The sequence below is a fragment of the Callospermophilus lateralis genome, chromosome 8 (assembly GCF_048772815.1).
Source record: "Callospermophilus lateralis isolate mCalLat2 chromosome 8, mCalLat2.hap1, whole genome shotgun sequence".
NCBI lineage: Eukaryota > Metazoa > Chordata > Mammalia > Rodentia > Sciuridae > Callospermophilus > Callospermophilus lateralis.
In genome coordinates this window covers 5,187,971-5,208,997 of record NC_135312.1, presented here as the reverse complement: position 1 = coordinate 5,208,997, position 21,027 = coordinate 5,187,971, and the positions used below count along the sequence as shown (strand labels likewise).

Here is a 21,027-nt window from a genome sequence, read left to right as displayed (position 1 = left end):
GAGGGGACAGGTGGTGAGTCCCACTACAAATGTAAATGGAGCAAGGACAAAGTCTGACCTCCCGGCATGCGCTGGAAAACTGCCGGGCCCATCTTGCCTGGTTCCTCTGTGGCGCCATGACCAGCTGTAAGAAGTGCCCGCACCTCCAACACAGCTCCACCCAGCACGTGCTGCTCCTTCCTCTACAGGGACTTCCTGACTGCCGACCGACCGTACCTCCTGGGTGGCCGGCTCCCTAGTCCCTGGGGGACAGGGATGTCCCTCCTCACATCCCATTGACACCCTTCACACACCCTTTTTTGTCACCACCTGCATCACCATCATGCACCCTTTGGCTACAGCGTGGGCTCCTGAGGGCAGGGGAGCCTCCTGCTGCCCATCTGCACCGTGCCGGGCAGCTGCCACCTGTCCCTGGATCACCGCAGAGTTCCCGCCAGCATCTGTCACTGAAGAAGTCACGGGACGCAACAGTGCCCACGGCACAGCGGCACACCAAAGGGCTGCTGGTCCTCTATGGCACCAACTTAGGAGGCCCGTTACAACTTCCGCCTTCGCCATGGTGTGCAGGCAGAGCACACGCAGGGAAGACGGACGCTAACTCTGGAATTTGGATGGTGTCCCAGGCTGGTGACACGCAGTACAATGTTTTCTTGCCATAGTGGACTGTGGTGGCAGCACAGTCCCCAGCCAGCCCCAGATGCCAAGGTGGACAGCGCTTCAGCGTGTGCTGAGCTGCTGGGCAGGCCAGGGCTGCAAGTGAACTTGAGTCTTATTCTCAGTTTATTGTGAACTATCCCTGGAGGTCGGGGGGCATCTGTGTGAAGATCTCTGTCCTTCAGCGACTCTAGACCACACCCCCACTTCTCTGAGTTTACGGATGAGGAAATCGGGGCAGAGTGGCGGTAATGTTCCAGGTGCCGCACTCACTGAGAGGCAGAGTCGGAATCTGAGCCCAGGCCAGCGAACTCCAGGCTTGCGCTCTCACTGGGCCACGCTGCCTAACACCGTCAGAGGGCACCTGCCTTCCCAAGTCACCAGAAAATCTCAGCAGAGGAGTCTGCCAAGGTGGCCACGGGGTAGGTAGAAGGCCCCCAGGCCATGGAGGTGCATGCGGGGGAAGCCCAGGTGGAGGTCAGTGGGGCTCATCCTGAGAGGTCCCAGTGGGCCTCACGGGGGACGGTGGCCCCTGATCCTCCTAAATATGTACAAAGTACTCTGACTTCTGCGGAGGGAACAAAGTTTGTATCAAATTGTCAAAACAGTCCCACAGTCCCCAAGGCTCAGAAATACAACCCGAGAACCAAGACAGTGGGACAAATGGCCGAGAGGAGCCCTGAGGATACAGTGTGGAGAGACTGACCGCCTGGCCACGCACTCCAGCCTCGATCCAGGGCCTGGGAAGCCTCTGAGAGGCAGCACCCCCACCCACTGGGGTCTGCCATCCTGGCCACTGATCACTGCAGCCCCCTGAGGGGAGAAGAGGTAGCCCTAAGTGGTTTCCCACAGTGTCCTGTCGAGCTATGAGCCTGGCCAGCAGCCTGTCAGAGGCCAGACCTCTGCTGGGAACAGTGTAGGATGGAAGACTCCAATCTGAGCCTGTTGGGGTCACCAGAGAAGTGGTGGAGCACAGAGGCCATCTTTTCTAGAGGAGCTTGAAAATCCCTGGTCAGGAATGGAAGGCAGGTGGACATGGCCTGCAGCTCGGCGTTCTCTGACGGGACCTTCTCCAGGGCTTCAGGCCTGTGCCCAAGCCTGCTCCCCCTCCGCACCTGCCTGCTGGGGTCCAAGCTCCGTCTGGGCCTACCTTCTTTAGTGCTCACTCTGCTCACTAGACTTTAAATACAAGGACCACGAGTCCCGGGCTGTGGTGACCTGTCTTTCTCCCCAGCAGTGAGAACAGGGCCCAGCTCGTGGAAAAAGTTAAGAAGAATAATAACAATAACAATAATAATAATAATAATAATAATGGCGGTTAACATTTACTGAATGTCTACACTGGGCCAGAGCATTTACACAACTTATTTAATCTTCACAAAATGACACAAATTTGGAATTTACCATTATCCCTTTTTATAGATAAGGTGACTGAGGCACAGAGAGTGTAGGTGAAACTCCTGAAGTCACAGTGTTGGGCAAAAACTCAGCTAGAGAGAACTGAGGTTTCTCTGGTCTCTGGTCCCATCTCTCAGTTCAGCGGCCTCAGAGAACACCACCAGGTACCTGCCTGATGCATGAACAGAGTGACAGCTGGTGACACCGATGGGTGGTGGAAGGAGGGATGATAGGTAGACAGGTGACAGAAAGATGGATGGACGTAGACATAGAGGACAGAAAGATGGTAGAAATAGATTATCTAGGTAGAGGATAGACAGACAGACAGACCTGTTAGAGTCTGTAAACAAGTCAGGATGGCACCTGGCATTTTGCAGAGGGAGTGGTTTGTGAAGTAACGCCAGCGAGCCATTAAGTGTGGAGATTCCTTATTGGTTGACTGCTGTATCTAGTTTATGTTAATTAAGATAAGCTGTGTGGGATGTATATAGACCCTCCTGTCCTACAATAAACGGCTCCCACTCCTGCAGTATCAATGTACACAAGTTGCTCGTCACCTCCTGGTTATTTTGCTGCAGCTGGACTGTGGCACAGACCGACGGATGGATGGGTGGACAGAGGATAGAGTTCCTTTTTTGCTGGGTATCTGTTGGGATTCAGAGTGAGTGAGGCATGTCTCTGGATCCTGAAGACTCACTGTGGGGAGCGGGCAGCTCGTATGCAGAGACAGAGACAGAACACCATCCTCGGTGATCACAGATTCAGATTGGGCTCCGAGAACACAGAGCGGGGACAGATGGTGCCACTGGAGGGCATCCTGGGTGGCTTGATGGAGGAGATCCCTGGGCTTGTCTTAGAATGTAGACAGGAGTTTGCAAGGAGGTGAGGCAGAAGTCTTCTAGGTAGAGGTCCCTCTTAGGAACAGATGCTTGAATGTATCTCAGGGCTCAGAGCAGCAGGAAGGTCTAGGGCCCGAAGCCCAGGGTCTGAGGGAGGAATGGTAGGAGGTGAGTGTTTTGTTTTGTTGTTTATGTACCAGGGATTGAACTCAGGGGCACTTAACCACTGAGCCACATCCCAAGCCTCTCTGGGTATTTCATTTAGAGACAGGGTCTTGTTGAGCTGCTTAGGGCCTCGATAACTTGCTGAACTGGCTTTGAACTTGCCTTCCTCCTGCCTCAGCCTCCCAAGCCACTGGGATCCTAGGCGTGAGCCACTGCTCCCAGCTAGGAGGTGAAAGTTTAAATGTGGACCTGGCGGGTAGGGCTGTGCGTGTCATTTTATTTTTCATAAACATCCCTTTGGCTGCAGTGTGGAGAGGAGACTGGAATAGGGAGGGGGCCAGGGGCATGATCTTAGGACAGGAGGCCTGCTTTGCTGCTGTGGGCCTTGGTGAAATGACCGTCCCTCCCTAAGCCTCAGCCTCTTCCCCAGAAGAATGGGACTAGAAGTGCCACCGGTGGAGGGAAGGAGGGGGCAAAAGCACAGTCAGTGCCTGGGCCTCACGCAGAGCTTGGCGGGTGCAGCCAATAGTGACGCTCTCTGCCTTTGAAGCCCAGGTGGCTGGGAGCCGCGAAGCCAGACCACAGAAGACCGAGTGCAAGAACTCAGGCAGAATCAGCAGAGGGTGAGTCCTGGCACAGGAAAACCAGGCAGAGGGAGGAGGAAGGAGCAGGGAAGGGAGGTGCCCATGGGCCTGGAGGTGCGTGCTCAGCAGTTCAAACCGAATGCAGATACAGTGCGTACAGTTAGTCTGCGGTCACAGCATCTGCTCCCCGGAAGTCCTTCCTGTTTGAATCTGCCCATCATCCCCATTCTGCCCCGATCCAATTACACCTTGTATATGTTCCAATATCACAAAAGGAGTCTGAACCCTTCATCAATGAGGTGAACTCAACGTCACCCTCGCAGAAGTCCTTTCTCCCACAGCATTTCATTGCTTGCTTTTTTAATCCTCCTGCGAGTTTAAGAGCTTAAAAGCCCATTTCCAACAGGAGAGCGGTCGATGCAGACGATCAAATGCAGAATGGAGTCCAACATCTGGAGTAAGACGGCCGTCTCCTGCCAACTGCAGACTGAATGAAACAGTGGTCACCCATCATCTTGGCCTCGAGGACACCACATCATCTCCACTCAGGACCCACGGCCTCTTCCCAACAGACCGGCGGTAGGAAGCTCTGTCCTACTCAAAGTCTCAAGATGGACAGGGTGTTGTGGTCTCAGGTACCAGGGGACACAGATGGTCTCAGCACCACGAGGCGCTTTCAGGCCGCACTGAGGGTGTTTCCTGTGCAGGTGGAGGCAGCAGGTAACTGTGAACTGAGAGCCAGGGGTCCTAGTGTCTCGCTCTGCCCCCAGCTCCCTGACCTTGGACTGTCCTTCCCTGGGAAGGCTTCATTCCCTCCATCTGGAATCCAGGACAGGATTCCCTCCGTGCCAACCACTCCGAGTGCATCCTGTGCTGTGTGTTTGGGTAAGTGCTGGGCCAGGCCTCCTCCCGTTACCAGGAGTCCACCTCGGGTGGGTGTCTATGAGGAAATGAGTGTCTGGGTTGTTTCCCCCGTTAGCCGTTAGGTGGATTTTCAAAATGCTATTCTGATTCTCCTGTGAGACCAACCGTATACTCCTGGGGGAAACTCAACCTGGCCACGATGTATTGATTGACTGCTTCTCATAGATGGATGGGTCATGTTCACATCTGGCGTCTACGGTCACAACTGCCATTGTTCCTTCTTAGACTGCTCGTGTCTGGTTTCGGTATCAAGGTTCGCTGAGCAGCATAGAATGAGCTGAGGAATTCCATCTTCCTGATCTCAGGAATAATGTGCACCTGAGGCCAGCGGAAGACCTTAAGGTTTCATGGAGTCCGCCTACAGAACTATCTCGGTTGGGTGTTTTCTGTGAACAGGGAGGATGCTTAACCTATGCACCAGTTTCTTTCATGGCATTAGCAATGTACGTTTTTTTTTCCATCTTGAGTCAATCTTTCAGACTTTTCTAGAAATTTTCTCCTTTCAGTTCAGTTTTCAGATTCTTCAACATAAAGTTGGGCACGGTATTCTTCTATTTTTAAAAACTGCTGCATCTACAATTGCTTTCTAAACTCTTGGTATTATTTACTTGTCCCTCACCTCTTTTTGTGATGACAAGTCTTGCCAGACATTTGTATATTTTGTAAGTTTTTTCCCCCCAAAAAATTCAACTTTCCACTTCCCTGTGGCAGTTCTGTTTTCATTTTTATTTACACTGTGTTCCTTCCTCGGCTTTCCATAGGTCAATTACCCCAGTTCCTCCACTTACATGGTCAGCTGTGGGCCTTTCTTTCCTAATGTAGCTTAGGGTATAAAGTTCCCTCCAAAACCTGCTTTAGCTGAATTCCACATTGTGATTTGTCATAGGTACATTATTTTTCTGCTCTATGTTTTTTTAAATAATTTCCATTATTTCTTTGACCTAGGAATTATTCAGAGGTATGTTCTGAAGTCACAAAGTATGGACTCTTTAGCATTTATCTTTTTTAACTGTTTTGAAGTTAATTGCCCTTTGTTGAAAGGTAGCCAGAGTGTCACAGGTCAGTTATTTGTCACTGCTCCAGTGTGTGCTAAGGACACATTTTGGTGACCTGTTTGCTGTGAACCCTGGGTGCACTCAGGGCGGCTTCTCAGTTGCTCTTCTGTGTGCCCTCTGGGCTCCCTCCGATCACCAATCATACTGAAGCGTGCGTGCCGAGCTTCTCACCTTAACCTGACTTCTCCCTATTCTTTCACTTTTCCTCCTTCACTCTGCTGAGGCCTTTCCTTAAAAGTCATAGGGCAGCTTCCCCCACGCATGCAGCAGGCGGGAAGGCAGGGGCTCTGGCCCCCCAGCCTGTCTGGGTGTCCTGCCCCATGGACACATCTCACAGCCTCCTGCCCGGGGCTCATCCCAACCCGGGTTCCAGGTGTCAGTAGTGTCAGAGCAGCTCTGGCTCCCAATCTGCTCTCAAGGCTCCCTGCAGCTCTGACACCCGCAGCCAGTCCTGAAGGACATTCTCCTATGCTTGAGCTTTACGGGGGCAGCACTGGAAGCTCAGTGCTGGAACACCCAGAGACCCTACTGAAGCTCTGTCCTTAAGACAGCTGTCACCACACAGTGTTTACCATGTGGCCAGAAAACGGTCTTGGACTCTTCAGAGTCAACTGTGATTTGCCACCTTTTAAAGAATGCATGGGACCCCCATCTTGATGAACTCAGCTGGGACAGTCCATCCACCAAGGTGACAGTGCACCAACTCAGGGAGAGACTCTGGTTCCTGTCACTCATCAGCCACGCGGTCTTCACGAAGGCCGTGACCTGCCACCTGCCCACATCTCTCTTTCCCTGAGGAGTGAGCGTGCTGACAACACCCACTTCACAGCAGGGCACAATAATCAACAATATGACCCACAGCAGAGGGCGCGGAACGGCACTCAGTGCTAATCACACTTAAATGATAGTCTTCAGAAACAGAATAGAGCTGCCGATGCTTAACTGGCAGCTGGTCCGTTCACGACACTCGAGCACCTGCCTGCCCCCATGAGCTGCTCCACACCTGGGAGGGCCTCCCCTGCATGCAATTATCACAGTAATAAGTGACACATAAAATTCTGAAGTCCAGGCACAAAGGACCTCAAATTAGTCCTCAAAACAGTTATTACCATAGCTCTCATGTTATGGATCCTCTTCTTCACCCTGAAAGAGTGCAGCCTGCAGGCTTAATGACAATTTAGAATTGCAAAGATAAACAATCCAATATACGGTGACATTCAGGATGCCCTTAATTGAAATATGCACTTTTTCCCCCTACTGCATCTTCATTCAAACATGAACTTTTGTTGTTTGAAAGAAACACTAATGTCATTAAACTGTGGCCCCCGCCATTGACCAGAAGATTCACCAGTTCCCCACGGTCTCTCCCCAGAGGCAATGCCCTGGAGCTTGCTGGGCTGAGAGTTGCAGGCTGCTGACCTACAATGCACCCCACTTGGTCCTCAGCCCACCCAGGGCATAGACCAGCCGGGCGCTCATGGCCCATCTGCAGGTGGAGGAAATGTGGCTTTGGAAGGTGCCGGCCCCTCCGGACCCCTCCTGCACTCACCGGGCTGTGGGACTGCAGGATCTGGCCGCAAGCCGCCTGGCTCAGTGTCTCCGACTCCCTCAGCTCCTCCAGCAGCAGACCCTGGATGCTGAGCAGGGCGGTGAAGGCCGACAGGGTCTCGGTGGCCCGCGCCGCCTTCTGGAACTGCACAGCAACCAGCGACTCTGCGAAGCGTCCCTCCTGGGCCTCCAGCCGCTGCACCCTCTCCCGCAGCAGTTCCCCTCGCACCTGGGGGACCAGCAGCAACAGAGGGCAGTGAGCCGAGGGACGGAGAGGAGAGCCAGCAACCTCCCAGAGACCAGGGCCATCCCACAGAAGCACGGGATCTACAGGAGCCACCGAGAAGTGTCCAGCTTCTCAGGACCACGCCTGTCCTTCATGCTGTACTTACCACCCTCGAGGGTGAGCGGGGCGTGTAGCCGTCCGGCTCAGGCTCTCCCGTTCACTCTCCCTGCACAGCTCCTAGGCCCCTCCACCCTGTGCAGAGCCTGGCACCTGCCTGACTGAAGTGCCCGCCACGCTCTCTTCCTTTGGTCTCCAGCTCCCGACTGGCCCCTCGGGCACCCTCACTTCTGGGAGCAAGTGCCTGTCCTGCTCTTCTCTGCTCGTCCCTCCAGCTCCTCCTCCCCTAGGGGGCACATGCCAGAGCACAGGGCCGGCTGCACCCGGAGCTCTGTCCGTGTCCTGCCAGCAGACCCGACCATGGCCACTCGGCTACAGTCCCTCAGCGTCCACCTGTCTTCTCTTCTGTCACTGCTACAGGTGTGACATCAGTGCCTCTCGCCTCACCCGAGCCCCAAAAGGCAGGCTGCACTCTGTGCGCCCCACTCTCTGCAGGAGGAGCAGAAGTGTGACCCGGAAAAAAAGCTGCACAGGCACCTTGGCTCCTCAAAGTCACCATAACCCAAAGAAAGGTGCACCCAGCATCCACGGTGGGACACCAGGACAAGGAAAATGCAGTCCACTGAACCTACACAGGAAGGGAATCCCGACCCTGCTGCAGCAGAGACAGACCTTGAGGACACCAGGCTGTGTGATATGAGCCAGTCCCAAAGGACAAGTGCTGCATGATCCCCAATCTGAAGTCCCTGGGAAGTCAGATGCATAAAGGCACTGGGGACGGCGCAGGAGGAAGGGTGGACACTGTATGATGCATATGCAAGACGGAAAGTTCTGGAGTGGGATGGTGACTACACTCATGTGCGAGGGTACCTGGTGCCTGCTGAGGATTGAGCCTGGAGTGTCCCCAAAGGCTCCTGTGTTGCAGGTTGGGTCCCCAAGGCAGCAGGGATTAGAGGTGGGGCTTTGGGAAGGTGATGGGATCCTGAGGGCTCTGCCCTTGTCAGTGGGTGGACCTATTGATGCAGTCACCTGAATGAGTGGACTGTTGGAGGTGGAGGAAATGCAGGAGGCAGGACCTCCCTGCAGGAAGAGAGTCCTTCAGGAAATGTCCTTGGGGACCATATCTGGTTCCCAGCCTCCCTCTCCCTCTTTCTCTGCTTCCCAACCACCAAGGTGGGCAGCATGGTCTACCACGCCCTCTCTGCCACGACACTCTGCCTCACCACAGGTCCACAGCATCGGAATCAGCTGACCACAGGCTGAAACCTCTGAAACCCAGAGTCAAAATACCTCTTTCCTCCTTTAAGTTGTTTTCCTCAAGTATTTTGTCACAGCAATGGAAATCTGATGAACACAAGTGAGCTGTACATTTAAAAATGATTGGATAGGTGTGCTTTGTGTGAAGTTAATGTTTTAGCACAATAAAAAGATGAGCAAGAAATGGACGAGCTGTCTCCTTCATCATGCACCTGCATGAGCTCAGTTTTACAGGTTACACCATATGGTCTCGATTTCCCTCTTGGGTGAGCAAGCAGTGATCCAAGTCTTACAAGGGCCAGTCTCCTACAGAGATGCAGGGCAGAATGAGGTGGCCATAGGGCTAGCTGGAGTTCTGTTTATGCAAAACTTAAAATGCGGGGGAACAATTAGCTCTTTGTATAACCATAAGAACAACATTCACTACAAATTTAAGATATTCCGAAATCCTTTTTGCTTCTTTGGAAAGCTTAATTTATTCATTCCAGACTATGAAATTACGTCTCTAGAGAGGGTTCAAGTCCTTGTCTAAAAGGACTCCTAGGAAAGGGACAGATTTGCATTTCTATGAGGTTATTAAGGACAGGCTTCATTAAATATTCAAGCATCTGAAATAATAATAATTCATTTGCTGAACAATATTCTGCTAAATTTCCTTATTTTAATTGGAAGTTTGACCAACTTCCTACCAATTTTCCCTGCAGCACGTGGAGCTCAGAGGAGGAATCCCAGGTATGCCCTGTGACCCCGCCAGCCAGCAGAGCCACAGAACTCCGGGGATTCGTTAAGTCACAGTCCGCAGGTCTGGAAGCAAATGCAACCAGATGCAAGGGCCAGCCAGACAGAGGCTGAGTCAGGTCAGCCTCAGCACCATGGAGAGCTCAGAGGAGGGGGCTCAGGCGGGTCTCCAAACAGGAGGCCCCCAGGTTCAGCACACAATCTGCAGGGAAGGGGCCCCTCAGGCCTCGGGCTCCCAGAGAGAGGAGGAGTTAACTGCGCCCACCCCCTTAATCCCATCCATCCCATAACACCCTGCGGGGGAACAGGGGGCCGGAGGGAGAGTCCAGTGCCTGCCACGGAAAGTCAGGCCAGCAGAGGCCACATCAAGAATCCCGCGTCCACCAGCTGGAAGAGGGGGCTGAGCCACACTCCGTGAGCACCGCTGCGGCTGGAGGTTCCCTTTCCAGGCGGATCCTCCCCTCAGTGGCTCAAGGTGCCCAGACAAGGTGGGAAGGCGGAAAGCGAAGAAGACTCTCCCGCGTCTTCCATCAGGAGGAAAGCGGACCCGTGAGGTTCACTGCATCGATACTTGTTGAACACCACGACCTTGCTCAGTGATCATCACTTCACTCCCATTTAGATTCAGGATTATTCATTTCTACTCCTGGAAAGACTCGACCTCCCGCCCTCACCAAGATCAAGACACAAATGTCACACAATCAAGGGGCATTGCTGCCGCAGACCACGCAGCGCGGCTCTGCCTGGCCACCTGGAGTTTAAGGCTGGTCTGCCGTCTCTTCCCTGCAAGAAACCACATGCCACCCAACCAGCTGTGTGACCCAGCCAAGGTGTTTAACCTCTCTGAGTCTCAGGTTTGTGTGTGAAAAGGAAACAGAAGAGTAGGAGGTACCTAGTGAGCGCCAGATGAGCAGGAGCTGCCAGTCCCCCTCACTGCATCATTGCCGTTATCACCTCCATGACCGTTAGTAAAGAGGACCTCTCTAAAGTCGAGCCAGAGAAGACGGGAAGAATGGGTCGCAATATTGAGGGACTTTGCCCCTCTAGAAGGGGAGGTTGTGGTTGTCTGTTTCTGATTACAAAATCCAGTACGAGGTACAGAAAGGTTAACGTGGAGGTCGCTGATGACAAAGGGACTCACAAGGTGCACCTACTGTGTTAGGAAAGAAGGGAAGGGTGGGCGCAGAGGGAGCAGAATCTAAAAGCCAGAAATTGGACGACCGAGTGGAAAGGGACTCGATGGACGCCCAGAGCCAGTCCCCCCCGGGGGTGGGGCAGAGAAGCAACAGGACCCACACCACAGGATCCCCGCCTTAGAAACTGCACCACCAGGGGCACCTAGAAGTGCTGGTAAAGTCAGAGCAGTGTGAAGAGCGGTTCTGACCGGTGCCAGCCGCCTCTGCAGACTCCCCAGGTAGCTGCCCAGACTACAGCAAGCGGAGGGCCCCATGCAGGCAGTGGAGTCTGGGACGTGGACATGATGGGCGGATGGGTGGTGGCTGTGGTAGGCGTGCTGTCCAGACAGGAGGAAGATCATCAGAACGAGACCAGAAATAATGGGCGAGTGGGAAATGCAGCGTGTGACTCCCGCTCCTCGAGAACAGGGCTGAGGAATCTGTTCAGACAGCAGGAGAAGCACACCCACGCAGGCCCCACGTCCTTCCATTCTGGATCCACCAAATGGCTCTGCCCGTGCAGAAAGCAGGTGAGCTGCACTGTGCTGTGGGCTCTGCTCTGCCACCCGTCTGCTGTGTGGCCTGGGAGGAGCCTGCGACCACCCTGAGCCTCACCTCTCCACCCAACAGAGGCAGCTGGTCCAGGGCCTTGAAATATGGAGGGGCTGAAGACAACCTGCCGGCTGAGGGCTAAGCTGCCAAGCCACTGTCGAAGGCAGGAGGACGCTTGTGTCAACAGGGAGTCCCCAAGCTTCAGCTTAAGCAAGAAGCAGAAACGGACCACAGACAGATGACAGAGTTGGAAAGAAAGAGAGGAAGGAGGAGAGGAAGAAAGATCTACTTTCAATTAATGGCAAGTCAGAAAACAAGCCACACAACTGTGCCACAGACCTGCTCTGCCGTGGGCTTGGCCTAACACTGAGGCGGGGGCAAGACATATCCTACGTCCCCATCAAGGTCTTCAACAAACCGGAGCTTGGCCAGGGCCATCTGAGCAGGAGCTTCCTTCCGTCCAACAGATCTGGCCAACCGCCCCTACCGGGGAGTCTCCCAGGCCAAGTAGGCATCCCGGAGCCCCTCTGCCCACCGGGCACTTCAGTCCACGGCCTCCTCTGCTGCACTCCCAGGGAGGGTCGTGGGCCAACAGGACCGAGCATCACGGACGGCAAGGTGACACACGCACCGAGGGACCCATCCTCCTGTGCCACCAGAGTCTGCAGCTCACAGAGACCAACCCATGTCCCGACAGGAAGTGCCCTGCTGTGGCCGCATGCTTGGGTACAGAAGCATGGGCCAGGAGAGGATGCCCTGCTACAGAGGGGCACAGGAGTAGCCACAGAGGCCTCTTACAGCGCTGCAGGTGACCCTGTCCCCCAGCCCTCCCAGGGCCTGCATGGTGTCCACTTTACCTCAGGACCTCTCTGCTCTCTGGGGCAGTCCCCTGCCTCCTGGGGCCTGGCTCCCCACCTCTTTCTGAGGACAAAGGAAGTAGTTTTTCAGGTGGGCCTAGGATAAAGCCACGAGGAAGCCCCAATCCACTTCAAAGTCGATCGCACCCATACTTTTTCCTCTAAATAATGCATAAAATTAGAATCCAGGGATGAAAGGGTGGGTTAGAAATGCAGCTTCTGGCCAGGATGGAGCAGCAGTGAACAGATTTACTCTCCACCTTAAACTACCAAGATCTTAGGAAAAGTCTAGACCAGAAAAGGGCAGCTCAGGGCCAGGTGGGCTGCACAACTGTCCGCTCTGCTCAGAGGCAGCGGAGGGAGGTGGGAGCCCAGGGGAGTCCAGGGGAGCCCAGTGGCTCTGCAGATTCAGGAAACCAGAGTCAAGTCTGGGAGCAGAGCCCCACAGAGGAGGGAGCTGCAGCGACAGAAGCCCATGAGATCTGCTCAGGCAGAGCTACCGCAGGCCCGGAAGGAGCCGCCAGGAAGCACAGGCCGGACATGGCTGGCTCGTGTTGCCTCTCGTCAGAGTGCAGACCTCACACACAGGACACACGTCACCAGGGCCCTCCCAGCCATGCCTCAGTGGTGGGGATACGATAGCCTAGTCCAAGGGCAGCCCTGGGCCCAACCTCACAGAGCGCAAAAGCAAGTCTTGAAAGGACACAACTGACCCAGGGAGCTTGACCACACATCAGAGGGCCACACCCGCTCTTCAGGAAGATCTCAATAAAATCCAGGATCTGACGTGTACGATTCACAATGCCCAACCCCCAACGAAACGACCCAGGAGGCAGAGAAGCCAGGAAAGGATCCAGAGGGCAGGGGACGGAAATGAGAGAGAAGGTGGGACAAGCAGACAAGGACCCCGAAGCAGCAAGTAGAAAAAGGAATGAGCCTAGGTATCAAAGGGGAGGCCACAGGCCACAGTGACCACGGGTGTCAGGCCGACTGTGCAAAGTCAACAGCACCATGGGGGATCTTCACAATCATCCTGAGAAGCAGAGGCTTCTGCTACCCACACTGGAGAGACGAGAACCCTGAGGCACAGAGAGGCCCAGTAGTGGCTCAAGGTCACACAGTTGAAAAGTGGCAGAGCTAGGAACCTCCAGCCAACAGCTTGGCTTCCGAGAGAGAATAAGGGAGTTGGAAAGACTTATTTAGCCATATTTGTTAATATCAAATAATATCATTGAAAACAGGTTATTATTCACAATTATAACCAAACCTATGACACATCTGGAAACCATCCCCCAAACACACAGCACGTTATGGACACTGTCACTCTGCGAATTACTGCCCAGCCGAGTGTGAAGGGGGCTCATGGGAGGGGACGTGGGGCAAACAGGGAAGCTGGGGCCGTCCTCAGGAAGTCACCTGTGAGGACAGCCTGCTTATGGAAGTAACTGCAAAACTGTTAAGATCCTAGAAGAGCCAAATAAAATAAGACATCCCCCTTCTGGATGGACGGCCACTCTACGACTAACTGCAGGGTAATGACGGAAACGCTAAAGGAACTTGGCTAACGTTTTCTAAAATGGGCACGTGACCTTCCAGGTTTCCAAGGACGCATCTATGAGTCTGCAGTGAGCCCACCAGAAGGTCTTCAGGGGGCCTGGAGGGCGGGCAAAGCGCCTGGCCCTACCTGCCCGCTCGGCCCTCTCGGTGCTGCCTGACACCGGCGCCGCCGCCGTCCTCCATCAACCTGTCAGCTGTTCAGAAAGTGGGCGGCCAGGAGGCTTGCACTGGTCTGCCCGTCCCTCTCTGTCCCTCCAAAATTCACCCACGGCCCTGGATTCTGGGTGGAGCTTCAGACTGGCAGTGGATTTTCTGGGCGGACTTGCAGGGGTGAGGGACAAGCTGCGCCTCTGCACCCATGAACCCCAGAGGGGCCCGGCCCAGGGAAGGGCACCAAGCAGTGCTCCCAACAGGAGGAGGAAGAGCCGGGCAGGGCAGGCTGGGAAGGAGAAGCAGAGGAACATGGGAGGAAGGGCGGGCGGGGGGACAGAGAGTCCCCAAGAGTCCTTCCAGGAAGGTGACACCCTCCAGCCCCCAGCTCGCTGCTGCACAGCAGGGCAAGAGTGACGGTGGCCAGCGGTTCACCCCAGCCCTGGCCATCACTGGTGGTGGGTGACCCATCCTCCTTCCCTCCCCAGACCCCACTTCCCCTCAGCCACGTGGAGGAGTCCAGACCAGGGGAGTCAGTCCAGGGCTAAGGGTGGACTGGTGCCTGCAGATTCCAGTCAAGAAGGGGCCCCAACGGTGTTCCCAGCATGCTCTGCTGCCCCAGGTGAACCAGAGACCAGAGCGGCCCTGGAGGCACCCCATTCCCAACAGGCCGTCCTCCACAGGTCTCCTGGGCAGCTGTCAGAGGACCTGGCGCCATCTCCACAGCTGCACAGACTCTGAGGACCTCCCTCCCCTGAAATGTGACCGTGAGGGTTGATTCTAGTGCCACCTGGCTTGTGCTAAGGGACGCCCAGAGTGTTGTTTCTGGAAGAGCCTGTGAGGGTGTTTCTGGGTGAGAGCAGCATTGGAATTGGGGGACTGAGCAAATAAGACCTCCCCAGTGTGAGCAGGGGCCACCCAGCCTCGGGAGAGCCCAGCGGAAGAGGAGGGAGGAGGAAGGGGGCCCCGGGCCTTCTCCTGAGCTGGGCCGTGGTTTCTTTGCCCTGGGAGACATCGGCACCCCTGGTTCTCGGGCCCTGGACTCTGGACTTACACCGCAGCCCAGGCCCAGGCCTGTGGGCAAGACTGAGCTGACCATTGCCTAGGCTTGCCCAGCTCACAGGGGGCGGATCGTGGGCTCTTGGCTTTCATACTTGCATGAGCAGATCCCCGTAATAACCCTCCTGTTGGTGGCTACTAGGGTGTACATCTGGCTGGTTCTGTATCTGCAGAACCCTGACTGTGACAATGACCTGGCAGCCTCTCAGCGAGTGGGGGCCGTTGCTGCCCTCCACGATCACTCTGCAAAGAAAATGGGAGCAAAGTCCACCTGCTGAGCAGGGAGGCCCTTTAAGCTGCCGTCAGGGAGCGCCTGAGGTGGGCACCTGCCAGGTGGGAAGGCAGACTGCAAGGGCCACCTCTCACTGAAAGGTCACCGCTGATGATGCCCCGGGTCATGAGGCCCAAGGCATCATCATGAGCTGCTCCCTCACTGGTCACAGGCCAGCCCTGTCCTCCCCAGTCCTGGCACTTCCACCTGTTCCTCATGACTGCTGATGGCCAACCCCTATACACCCTGAAAGGAACCACTGACCGCACCCAGAGTACGTTCTAGGGCCCTTCACAGGTCCAGGCATTTGTCTTCTGAGACAAGGTACACCTACCCTAAAAATTTTTTTAATTAAAAACAAAACTAGGCGAGGGACAAACACAGCTGCTCCACCTGGACATCATCCTCTTGGGAGCCCCCAACACAGGGCAAAGCGCGGGAGACACGGGCACAGGCAGCCTGTGTGGCGTCCACTCCATGCAACCCCACGGGAGCCCTCTCCTCCCGACCCACAACAGTGCACCTGCCGCCTGCTTGCCCCACCTGCCGTGGCCACAGCACCTCGATCCTTCCCTGAGGAGCATTTTAAGAGAGAGACGATTTTAAGTGTTTCTCCTCAGTGTCCCCAAATAGAGAGCAGGAGCAGGACCACCTGAATCAGGCTGCACTCAGAGCTCAGGGACACAGTGCCAGGATGTCACTGTCTCCTCAAATACTCAGGGAGCAAATGAGCAGTGCCCGAAGCACTGCTGGAAGGGGGGCTGCACAGGCTGCAGGGAGGGAGGCGCCAGGAGTACAGGGGGATGACCCGGAGAGGACACCCGAGCACAGAGGCAATGCCTAAGGACAGCAAAGGACAGAGTTCTGCGTCCAGGAAGTGACCCGAGAGGCGACTGCAGGAGCAGGCAGAACGCAGCCTGGAGCGTCAGGAGCCCGAGGGTGCGCCGGACCCAAGGACCAAACACGGCGATGAGAAGGGGCTGGAGGGAGCGGGGACGTGGGAGCACAGCCAAGGATTCACAGGTAAAAAGGAGATGGGGAGACAGGACAGACGCAGTCACTGTCCACAATGTCCAGGACAGAGCCAGGCATGTGACAGCGGGACCAGGGCCACGAGGAGCAGAGCCTGAGGTGACAAGATCTCCCAGCAGAGACCGGGGAAAGAGGCTCAGACAGAGGGCCCCGGGGAGAGAGGCCACATGTGCAGGACAGTGACTTCCAGAGCACGGTGCTCGGGACAGATGGACGGAGCAGCCCAGGAGAACTCCACACACCGGCCAACGGCCAGCGTCACCTGCTGGGTGCAGAGAGACGCAACCAATGAAGCAGACGCACCCACCTTTTCAACCAGGTCCTCAGGGGCCTGTTCCTCAAAGAGGCGAATCTTGTCTTCAATGCACTTCTTCAAAAGGTCTACCTTGCTTTTACTCTTGGACCGCGGCTTCCTTGTCTTGGACTGTGGGTGGAGAGGGGTCAGAGAAAACACGGGCATCGACATGGTCATCAGCAAGCTCATGCAGCCCCAGGTCACCCCAAGCCAAGGGAAGACTCTGGCTCACAGAACTGCCAAACTCCACCTGAGGCCAGCAGGACGCATCTCTTCCTGGATCGTGCCAGGTGATGGCCTCGTGACAAAGCATGCCTGGGAGAAGGTTATTTTACATTCATGGCACTCAGAGAAGGCCTCTTGGTGGAGGTGACATTGAACTGAGGGGTGAAGAGACTACAAAGCATGCTGCAGGCAGGAGCAATGGCAAGTTCAAGATCATGTGCACTCAAGGAGGTGTGGCCCCAGAGGTCTACAACAGCAAGTTCCAGATCATGTGCAGGATCAGCTGCACCAGACTCATCTGCCCTTGAAACACGCAGGTGGTCCCCAAAAGGCAGCTGTCAATCATCATCCCAGTACAAGAGACTCTTCTCCAAGCCCACTGAGCTGAGGTGAGCAACCCTCCTTGGTGCCACTTGCAGAGAGACCTTTTTTACCCTGAATCAGTCACTGTCCACAATGATGGGAGAAGAAAGGAGAGCCACGACTCAGGGCAGATGCCTCCCTTCCACCCAGCACAACATTCAGGAGAAGAGTAAAGAAGAGTGTGGATGCAAACCACGGGCGGCTGCAGGTGGACACTGTACCAGCTGGGTAAGGGCATCTGCATGGCCCCAGAGCTGTCCCCAGACCTTGAATTCAGGACAACCTGGCTGTTCCAAGAATAGAAAGACCTACCATGGCTAGAAAGGAGAGGATGGGGGAGAGGGATCTGGGTGGGGGGCAGAGACACAGGACCCCGCAGGGTCAGATCCTGTGGAGTAGTGGCCAGTCCCTGCAGTTGAGAGGCCATGATGTCCCGCCTACCTGCAGCTCGGGTGCAGCCAGGGCCTGGTCTAGCTTCAGGACCTCTGCTTCCCGCCAGGAGGTCTGGAATCTCTGCAGCAGGACTCGGGCCCGGATTTTGGGTAGGGCCAAGCTCCTGTCCATCTGGGCGAAGCAGCCGTGGACCTCCTGCCTCATCCTGAGCAGCTCCTCTTCAGACAGTGAGAAGGCCGAGCAGCAGAGCCGCCTGTGGAGGGGACAGTGGAATGTTCAACCAAGAGGAAACGCAGGTTGGGGTGGGAGCTGGGACTTCACAGCCCATGAACTAAGTCCCTGCGTGGAGGAAACGCATTGCGCCTCCGGGCATTCAATCCGTAAGCCTTTCCTGGGTGCCTAATGTATGCACTGCTGGGCACAGGGTCATGTGGAGCTGAGACCTAGAGCTCAAGGAGGCAGCCAAGAGGAGGAATCGGTCTTCTGGCATTCACGCCCGTGACCACAACCAGATCATGTGCATTAAGGAAGTGTGGAGAAAGAGATAAGAAATGAAGCCCTGTCCACCAACCGCAGGCAACAGCACTGTAAGCAGGGGCAAGTGGCACCCAGGACAGGTCGGGGTCAGGGAAAGGGTCCTAAAGGATGGCAACTGGCAACTGTCATTTTATCACAAACCTACTCCATGCCAGAGACCGTGCCAGGCAGTTCACTGCTATGCACTGAATTATGTCCCTCGGATGTGAATCTAAGGTCAGCACCTGTGAATGGGGCCATTTGGAAACAGGGTCTTTGCAAATGAAGACCCACTAGAGTGGAGGGGACCCTCACTCTGATATAACTAATGTTCTGGTGGGACAGGCGAGGAGAAAATCACGCGGGGCAGGAGCCATGTGACAACAGAGGCGGAGGTGGGACTGACGTGTCTACAGACCAATGCAGAAGCTCAGAGAAGGGTGAGGAACGGCCTCCCCAGAGCCTCAGTGGAGCACAGCCTCCTGCACCCCGAGTTCACTCTGGCCACAGAACCAGGGGACAATCATGTGCCTCTGGTTGTGGTGCCCCCTTAAGGAGCCCTGGGAATCAGAGACCCCGACCTGCATCATTGCTGATCCTCGACTTACACGAGGGGAGACTGAGGAATATCCCTGGCTTCCTTCTGGCCAGGCCCACAGCCACTCCCAAGGGAGAGTGGCCACATGCTCACTTTCCCAGCTTCGTGGGCCCCAGGGTGGACGTCTGGATGGACGTCCTTGATTCGGGAGGGAGCAACCCAGGAAGGGGCCTGACCTCTCGCTCCTGCTTCTGACAGGGTTTGTCTGTTTATTCATCCATTTATTTAATCTCTGCAGAGCCACCTGGGTTTCTCCTGTCACTCGGGCACTGTCCACAGGCTGCGCGGGAGTGGCTTTGAGGGAACATTTGCAGACTATTTCCCAGGGAGGCCAGGGCAAGCCTCACACACCCGAATCTCTACATCCCGGCTCACCAGGGAAGTTCTCCTGTGGAAGAGCAGGAGGAGTTCAGGATGTCAGGGGCCTCAGAGGAAGACAGAAGGCCTGAGGGTCACATCACAGGCTGCAGGCGAGGGCCCCGGGGCAGGGCACCCTGTCATGGGGTCCTCACTCCAAGGCCCCCCACCCCGTTTCTAGAGCACTTCTAGTGATGCAGCCTGGCCCTGGCCCTCACCCCACGCACTGCCTTTCCTACTGTCTGCCGGTTACTGTCCAGAACAAAAGCACCCCACGGGCACCTAGGTCCTATCTCGCACCTTCCAGCAGAATGGCCCCTGTGGCCTGGTCCTGGTCCTCTGCTACAAGGACCAGGGAATGCAGAAAGACAAGAGGCAGGTCTTTGCCCTGAAAAGTCAGAGTAGAAACCTAGGAAAGGAGTGTCAAGACACACTTTCCCTGGCAAAAAACAGGCCCTTCTTAATCCCAACTCTGGCTGAAGAGGCTCACAGCAACCCCGTCTTGTGTGCAGATGGGATAAAACCGTGTCTCCAAACAATGGTGCCAAGCCATCATCACACAACACCATGGAAACTAAGGCCGCAGCCCTGGGACCTTAAATAAGCCACGCGTATGAGCAGCTCACGCCGCGGCGCTGCGGTTGACCCTCTTTAACCCTCGGAAAAACCTTGAAGAGTCCCGATAGCCAAGCCAGATTTCTCTTTCCCCGTTGGTGGCTAACTCAGTGGCAGTTTTAGTAATGGTCCCTGCAAAACGGACCCAAACGAAGTTGAAGAAAATGACCACCCAGGAACGGGAACGTCAAGTCTCATTCAAGTGTTGCAGGTGGACGAGCAGAGGCCTGGGCGGCATCAGTGCTGCCGAGGGCCACTCACGTGCGTGAAGGGCCCGTAAAGTTCTGATCTGTGTGGCTTGGAGAAGACGGCGTCTCGGCTCCCGTGTCAGGAAAGCAATAACTAATGAAGATCAGGGAATCAATGAAGCCAGGAGCACAAGAGAGAGGTGGGAAGAGCGGAGTCACTCACTGAAAACCAGATGACATCACTCTGCATGAGCACCTGGGGACCGACCCCCCACAGCAAGGTCGGTGCCGGGGAGGGGGACTGGGAGGGAAGGGGTATTAAGTCCTTCAGGTCAGCAAGATCCTGCAGATGCCCGGCCACCTGACACCTGTCCAAGGGTCCCCATGTAGAGCCAGGCTCTTACATAAACATTCGCTTCACGTGTTAACCCACCTGATAGCATCAAGTGCTATAAATTATTTAATACTGTCATCCCTGTTTACAGGCAATAAAGATGAGGCCCAAAGAGGTTAAGTAACTTGTCCGCGCCCACACAGCTGGTGGTGGGTGCTGGAATTTAAAGCCTGGTCTTTTGGTCTACACTACCTGCATCTCTTTCCTCACTGGTCATATTTGGGGCTCCTAGAGTTTCCAATGTACACCAAAATCTTTGTGGGTCTAATATACCACTGATGCCTCCCTCCTGGGCTGAGCTAAATCTCAGTCTGCACAAAGAACCGGCAGAGGACTGGGACAAGCAGAAGACTCCCCAGCCAGAGCCGGCTCCAGCTGGTCCTCACACTGGGCCTCTCCGTGTGGCTGGAAGACACCGTGCATGGTTCATGGTTCATGCACTGGTTTCCAGTTCCTCGGCAGGACTGCTGGTCGGCTGTGACCAGCACTGTGTCCCACTCTGGAGCGGGAGTCCTCATGGTTCTGGTATTAATAAGAACCAGTGGCCCAATGAGCCAGCCAATGAGAGGAGCAGGGGAAACATGGTGCGGCAAGGTGTAAGAACTGCACCCGGGGTCCAATGGACACTTGGTGCTGCCTGAACGCTTGGGGGAGACCACGGGGTGGCCATGGCGTCACCCAGCCTTCTCCCCACTCTGCAAGGTCCCCTCACCAAACCTCACTTCTCCCTGAGCAGTGGGCCGGGCCCTGCCAGTCCACTGAACCACCCACACTCCCAAGGCACCCAGGGCCCCGGTCCCCAGAACCCTCCTCCCCTGGCCCCGCCGTCCACCCTGCGAGCTGTGAGTCTGGGTGGCTGAGCACCCTCATCTGCTGGGCCGGTGCCCCGTGCTGGGCCACCCTGGGCACCGCAGCCTGGGCTCCC

General features: G+C 55.5%; 1 protein-coding gene across 3 annotated transcripts in view; it reads right to left on the bottom strand.

The window, feature by feature from the left end:
* Evc2 (EvC ciliary complex subunit 2) overlaps positions 1 to 21,027 on the bottom strand; it is a 95,359-nt gene that overhangs the window by 7,993 nt on the left and 66,339 nt on the right. For all 3 annotated transcript variants that reach the window (XM_076863981.2, XM_077110203.1, XM_076863982.2), the window contains 3 exons: positions 17,483 to 17,687; positions 16,466 to 16,582; positions 7,169 to 7,396 (listed from right to left, as the gene is read on the bottom strand). In XM_076863981.2, the coding sequence (XP_076720096.2) occupies positions 7,169 to 7,396; positions 16,466 to 16,582; positions 17,483 to 17,687 (550 nt within the window). The remainder of the gene's footprint in view (positions 1 to 7,168; positions 7,397 to 16,465; positions 16,583 to 17,482; positions 17,688 to 21,027) is intronic.